This window comes from Vulpes vulpes, chromosome 1 (genome assembly GCF_048418805.1).
Source record: "Vulpes vulpes isolate BD-2025 chromosome 1, VulVul3, whole genome shotgun sequence".
NCBI classification, from domain to species: Eukaryota; Metazoa; Chordata; class Mammalia; order Carnivora; family Canidae; genus Vulpes; species Vulpes vulpes.
Genome location: NC_132780.1, coordinates 149,827,431 through 149,834,890, shown reverse-complemented (window position 1 = coordinate 149,834,890; position 7,460 = coordinate 149,827,431). Strand labels below are relative to the sequence as shown.

Here is a 7,460-nt window from a genome sequence, read left to right as displayed (position 1 = left end):
CCAAAGTTTATCTCTTTGGATCAGCGAAAACAGGTTTTTACATTATCTCCAGTTTGCTTACAGGCTGCCAGACCTCACTTTTCCACCCCGCGCCCTCGGAGAGCTCCGCCCCCTGACTCCGCCCCGACCACGCCTGCGCACGCCTCCTCCGAGGCCTGCCTAGAGCGCTCGGCCACGCCCCCTTTCCTGCACCGCCTTCTTGCCCCGCCCCCGCCCGTAGTCTATAAAACCCGGAGCGACGGATCGCACCCTGGACCCGCGAGCGAGCAGATAGGAGGACTGGGCATGCTCGGTGGCGGCGCAGGTCTTGGTCACAAGTAGGAAGAAGCCAGTGCACGACACCGGTAAAGAGAAGCGAGAGCCGCTGCGGCAGCGCGGCTGCGGGGTCCTCCGCCGCCGCCGCCTCGGAGCCGGAGCCGGAGCGGGCGGGGGGCGAGGGGCGAGGCCGCGGGGCCGAGAGCCGCGCAGCCTGCCCTCCCGTCCTGTGCCTCTGTGTCCGCGCGGCGTGCGCCACCCCCGAGTCGGTCACCTGGGCGGCGGGGACCCCGCGCAGGGGAGCGGAGCGGACCCTCCCTCGGCCGGCCGCGGCCCAAGGGCGCCCCCGCGGGGCGGAGCAGCCGCTGCCGCCGCCGCCGCGGTCCTCTGCGGGCAGCCGAGGGGCCGGCTCGCGCCCCGCACCCTGAGCGAGCGGCCGCCGTCCACCCCGAGGAGGAGGAGGAGGAGGAGGAGGAGGAGGGGGCAGCCATGGGGCTGCTGTCCCAAGGCTCGCCGCTGAGCTGGGAGGAGACCAAGCGCCACGCCGACCACGTGCGGCGGCACGGGATCCTCCAGTTCCTGCACATCTACCACGCCGTCAAGGACCGGCACAAGGACGTGCTCAAGTGGGGCGACGAGGTGAGCGCCCGCGGCCTCCGCCCCCGCCGGGCGCCCCTGTCAGGCCACCCCGCGCCTCCTTTGTTCGGCGGTGCGCGTCCTGCGGTGCGCCCCGGGGTCCCCGCCCGGCGGGGGCCCTCCGGAGCCGGGCCCGGCCCGAACCCTCCCTCCCTCCCAGTCATTCATTCTTAGGGTTTCCCCCTTGGTTCAGCCAATGGGTTAGGCGCTGGGAGGGCGCGATCGTGAGCAAGTGTGACACCTGGTGCCTCCGGAGTTTCCAGGCTGGGATCTCGCGACCTGGCGTCTGGTGCCATCAGTGAGAAAAGGACCCAGTTGGACCCACTGGTCCCGGGAGGGCCGTTGCTGCTGGGAGTCCGGTCTTCAGCCCCACCTCGGGCAGGTTACTTTCTAGACCTCCAGCTGCTGCTCCTCCGCTCCCTCGCACCCTCTTCACCCACCCCTCCTCGCCCTCGCACTCCCCCCCCCCCCCACACACCCCATCACCACTTTATAGGCATGGGACACAAATGACGGCTCAGTTTTCCCCCAAAAAGGGAAGAAACTTCCTGGTCCTGTTAAATTCTAAAAGAGGGGAAAGGGAAAAACAAAACAAAACAAAACTCTAAAAGGGAACTCTTGGAAGCTTCGCATTTGAGATGTTAGTTGGCTCCCCGTGGCCTGGATCCTGGATCCGACGTCTAACCCTGACCTATCGGTGCTTCCACGTGTGTTCTGCCTAGAGCTGAAATGTCTTTGCATTTTCAGTATGTTGAACCGATGTTTATTGGAAGGATCTGGAAAGACTTGCCCCCTTTTAGATGGAGTTTTCTTCTGCCAAAGCTTTCTGTGCTTCTCCCTTCAAGTCTTATACAGATACAATTCAGATCATTAAATGCTTTTTCGGAAAGCATGCATCTGTTTTTATTTGCCTTCCATGGCTTGCTCAGGTGTAAATTTATCTTTTAGTCCGTGTTTTTTTTTTTTTTAAAGATTTTATTTATTCATGAGAGACACAGAGAGAGGCAGAGACACAGGGAGGGGGAGAAGCAAGCTCCACGCAGGGAGCTTGATGTGGGACACTATCCCTGGACTCCAGGATCACGCCCTGGGCCAAGCGCAGGCACCCCAAGTCCGTGTTCTTAATGCTTGACCCAAGTGTCAGGGTGCTGCTACATCAATGCAGAATCACTGTCCTCCCAAAACTTCAGTTTATTTCTAAGATTGGAAAATAATTATTTTTACAGTTGAAATAATTGTGCTGTTTTACCTGAGAAAGGCATAATAGTAACTCACACTTCTACTAGAAGGGGTTTGTCCTACTTTGGTAATTCTACAGTTTTATTCTAAAGTTCCTTGTTTCACAGCACCTGACATTGTGTATGTTCATTTAATGATCTATCCTCTGTCCCCCAGCCCCGATTTTTTTTTCTCTCCCTCACTTCCTTTTGCTTCTTTTCCCTCTAAATCCACGTACTTTGAAGAAGATGAAGTAGAAAAGTTATATTAGATTTTAAAAAAAAAAAGTTTCTCATTACTTTAAGTTCTATTTCAGTCACATGTTGGGGTGGGGTGTAGGATTTTCAAGAAGAGGAAAGTTCCTGCTGGCAAGTGTTGACAGTCCAGGTGGAAATAGGCAGCCTTGATGCAAGGGTCTTGAAGAATTGAGATTGTGAAGTGTAACAGATGGTTAAGGGGAGGGGAAGCCCCACTTTCCTTTCTACTCCTGAAAAGGCACTTCCGTGAAACCTTATTCCTCCAAAATTGGTTCTCTGTCCCATCCCTGACCTGTGGTGTTGCAAGAACTCATTCTCCATTGTGGTATCTCTAGGACTGGGCAGGGAGAAGGTGAGGTTTTAGAGGAGGGTAGGAAAGCCTCACGCCTATTTGCTGATGCCTCTAGTATCATGTCAAAGTAATCACTCTTTTGTGTTACAGAACATTATTTTTCAAACTGGTCATGATCCATTAGCGGGTTGAGAAATAAATTTCGGTTTCCCTAGGTGTCTTTTTTTTTTTTTTCTCCTCCAAACTTTAAAAAAGGGGGGGGGATGAAGAGGATCACTTTGTTATAAATATAGCAAGGGTATCGTGTCAAACTTTTGAGTGATTTGAGAGTGTGCATGAGCAGGTATGTCTTAAGTCATATGTAATTTATTTCTTAGGATGGTTGCCACTTAAAATGTGAGTCTGATTTTCAAACTCCTTGGCGTGGGAGGCTTCCTTGATGAGCTTTTGAAAAAGCAGGAGAGAAGTTAACTACTCCAGTGTTCCCACCATTCCTTGCACAAAGGATCTCAAGGATCATAACTGCTAAGTAGAAGTCGGCAGGCAAGGTCAGGTAGCAAGCAAGTGTGTTTGTAATCAGAAGCCTCGGGAAGTAACTGTGCAAAAGGCTGGGCAGATAAAAGTGGAGAAGGGTGTGGTGGCTAGTGTGGCCCTGGAGATGGACGATGGCCTTGCCAGACAGAAGATGGTGTTTGAGATGTGATATGTTGGACTGTGTTGGCGTGATACCAAATTACTGCTTTTTGTGGGATGTTTTGAAATTCACCTGAAGGTAATCTTTTGACTGTGGAGTAAAGCGAAGGCTGCCACCATTTGCTGTGGGTAAAAATATGTTGTATTCTAAAGATATGTGTATGCTGGCTTTTTTGGAAATCAAAAGTATTTTGTCGTGACAACCATATAAATGCGTAGATTCCCAGAGCAGCTTGGAGATGCTTTCACCTTTGGTGTAAAAGGTCCTGACGCTAGCCACCATTTATTCTGTTTCTGTAGGAGATAGAAGTTCTAACTCCTGGGTTGCCAGGAAAACACTTCATTTTGCACCAGGTTGAGGGCTGTGGGGGAGAGGTAAGATGGATGTTGCTGGGTGTTCTTTTGTCTGCTAAGCACTCTATGTATGCCAAAAAAAAAAAAAAAGAAAAGAAAAGAAAGCACTTACCTTTTCATAGCTGATGCACAACTTTTCTGGTGCAGATTTTGTTTATTACTGGAGTGTGCCTATTCAAAAACAAACTTAGGAAATGTATGCCGCAAATGTGGCAGTAAGTACAACTTGTGAATTCACTCTAGTGTTAGCTGCCCAACAGGCCTTTTCAGCTGCTTAATGGCAAGAGGCATTATCAGAATTGAAATCTGTCTGACTTCAGGTCCATTTCTTAAACAGGTAATACCAGGTTTTGGATTATTTACAATGTATGAGATTTCATCAAATCTCCTTTTACAGAGTTCCAACTGCAGGTTGTAAACATGTCAGAAAACAACATTTAGAAGCAAATGTGTAATTTTTCTAAGTTGTTTGTTTTTAACTCTGTGTAGTGGCTGTCAAAGTTAAGAAAATTGTCCTCTAGTTAGGAGAGAAGTGCATGTGAATTTAGGAAAATATCTTCAATATTTGAGTGTGTTCTTACCATGCATAAAGCCAGTAAAATTGGATGGGAAATATAAAGGCTGATATGTCATCATTGAGTTTGAAGGACCAATTTGCCTGTGTAGGTTAAGTCCCCAAATTTGCTTAAGTGACTATTTAGAAAATACATAGCTTATTAACAAGCTTATGATCCCATAAAATAACTCTGTGCTATAAATCTAGAGTTGTCAAAAGCATTTTCATTTTGGTGTAAATGAACATATAGCTGTGGGCAAAATGATCTCAGCCTCAATTTTTTATCTATAAAATGGGGATGATAATGTCTTATAGGGTTATTAATATTAAATGTAATAATATTGATGCAGTGGTTTACTAGTCAGTGCCTCACCTTTCAAGCAAAGACTTGTAAATGGTAACTTAAAATGTTCACTTGGAAGTTTTATAATATCTGTTCTATCTCCTTTAAATATCTCCATGGTCAAACAGACTCAATGATAGAGAATAAACTCAGGGTTGCTGGGATGGGGTAGTTGGGAAGAGGGAGGGGTTATACAGGTGATGGGGATTAAGGAGGGCACTTGTGATGAGCATGTGGCATTTGTATGTAAGTGTCACTACATTCTACACCTGAAACTAATATTACTATTAACTGGAATTTCAATAAAAACTTGAAGAAAAAAATTAAATAAAAAGATAGCCATGGTCATTAGAGAATGAGGCATTCCTTGTATGTGGGTTGTTTTTTTTTTTTTTTTAACCAGTTAACTTACATTTGTTTTTCCCAGATATATTTATATTCCATTAGTTTAGTTATTTTTGATATTGATGGTGTTAGAAGGTAAATCTAGTATTTCTAAACTGCATTTAAAAATCTGAATTGTGTCTTAACGCATTGTTGGACACTGACTAGAAGTATATACTGAGCACAAGTGTTTCTTAATAGTAACTAGGAATGTTCAGGTTTCTTACATAGTTCATTGAGTATCTTGTCACCTATAAGCAAAGTTGTTTTCTTTCTGTCTCTGTTACTGGGGACATTGTTTTAACAGTATTTATTCATAAACACAGTGGTAAAATCAAGGAAAAAACAAATTTGTGTTTCTGAACATTTTATATACTCAAGGCATCTGAATGTGGTTAAATTTAGAAAACTATACTGATGTTGCTGGTACTGGACCATATTCTAATAAGCTTGCTAATATTCTCTGTTTATACATTCACCAACTGTTTTAATCTTTGCTAATTCTGTCATGATTTAACCAAGTTGGATGTTTTTTTTCTTAAAGATTTTATTTATTTATTTTTATTATTTAAAGATTTTATTATTTATTTATTTATTCATGAGCGACCCATAGAGAGCAGGCTCCATGCAAGGAGCCTGATGTAGGACTTGATCCTGGGACCCCAGGATCACACCCTGGGCTGAAGGCTGAAGCTTAACCGCTGAGCCACCCAGGCGTCCCATTAGGTGAGTTTTTAAAAACATATTAACACCTTTGTTTTGATATAGTTGACATCAATAAACTGCACATATTTAAAATGTACAGTTAAGTTTTGATATGTGTATACACATGTGAAACTATCCCCAGAATCAAAATCATGAACATGATGCACATCTCTAAAAATGTCCTTGTGCTCCTTTTTAATTTCCCCTTCCCCTCCCCACTTCCACAGACCACCACTGATCTGCTTTCTGGCACTGTAGGAGTGTTTGCATTTCTTAGACTTTTATATCTAGGAAATCATAAAACGTACTTTTTTGGTCTGGCTTTTTAAGCTGCTTATATAGTTTGAGATTCATTCATTTTATTGAGTATCAATAGTTCATTCCTTTTAATTGCTGAGTAGTATTCCATTTTGTGGATTTACTACAATTTGTTTATCCATTACTTGGATTGTATCCAGTTTTTAGCTATTACAAACCTTGTGTGAACATTAACATATACGTTTTTGTATGGACTTATGCTTTTATTTACTTTGATTATTCCCTAGGAGTGATGTGTTTTAACTTTTTAAGGAAATCCCAATTTTTTAAAAGTGGTTGTACCATTTTACATTCCCAGCAGGAGTGTATATGTCCACATCCTTGTCTGCATTTGGCATAGTCAGTGTCTTTAATTTTAACGATTCTAATAGGTATGTGATATTATATTGTATTTTTTTAATGTGCGTTTCCCTTAAGACCAGTGGTGATGAGTATCTTTTTCATGTGCTTATTTGCCATCTCTTTTTTGTGAAGTATGCTTAAAGCCATTTGCCTTGTTGTGTTTTCTTATTGACTGTGAGAGTTCTGGATATAATTCTTAACAGATAATTTACATTGCACATATGTTCTCTCAGTCCATTTTCATCCTCTTAAGGGTGTCTTTTGGAGAACAGAAGTTGTTCATTTTAATAAAAGTCCAGTTTGTCCGCTTGTTCTTTTACAGATCATACTTTTGGTGTGATACCTAAGAAATCTCTCCTTAATCCAAGATCACAAAAGTTTTCTCCCATATTTTCTTCTAGAAGTTTTATAATCTTAGGCTTTACAGTTAGGTCTATGATCCATTTTGAGGTAGCTTAGTATGTGGTGTAAGGGATTTTTGATTTTGGTTGCCTTAGCACCATTTGTTGAAAAGATTATTCTTTCTCTACTGCCAGAGGTACACGGCCTTTGTAGCTTGTCTAATACCAGTTGTCTATCTGTGTGTGTGGCTTTATTTCTGGATTCTTTGTACTGTTCCATTGATCTATTTGTCTATCTTTATGCCTGTAATACACTCTTTTTATTGCTGTGGCTTTATAATACATTGTGAGATCAGGCAGTGTTAGCCCTCCAACTTTGTTCTTTTTCAGCTTGTTTTGACTTTTCCAGGTCTTTTGAATTTCCACATGAATTTTAGAACTAGCTTGGCAGTTACTACCAAAACAAATCCTTCTGGGGTTTTGACTGTAATCGTTTTGAATCTGTAGATCACGTTCGGAAGAATTGATACCTTAATGAGTATTCTGACCCATGAAAAATTCTTTAATTTCTCTCATCTATGTTTTGTATTACATGTGTACATTACATTTTGTTCATGTTTTGTGCTACAAAACAGTTTTTCCATATACAAGTCTAGCACATCTTTTGTTAGATTTCATGGTTTCATATTTTTCTTTTGTAAATGGTATTTATTACGTTTCAGTTTCTGAATGTTCATACTAATATATTGAAATAAGATTGATTTTT

At 43.2% G+C, this 7,460-nt stretch overlaps 1 protein-coding gene across 1 annotated transcript in view; it reads left to right on the top strand.

Annotated features, from left to right (window-relative positions):
- The first annotated feature begins 264 nt into the window (after nt 1-264).
- Nucleotides 265-7,460, top strand: part of GCLC (glutamate-cysteine ligase catalytic subunit) — a 47,794-nt gene continuing 40,598 nt past the window's right edge. Inside the window, exon 1 of the mRNA XM_025991070.2 lies at nt 265-894. Coding sequence (XP_025846855.1) covers nt 745-894 — 150 coding nt within the window. The 5' untranslated portion in view covers nt 265-744. The remainder of the gene's footprint in view (nt 895-7,460) is intronic.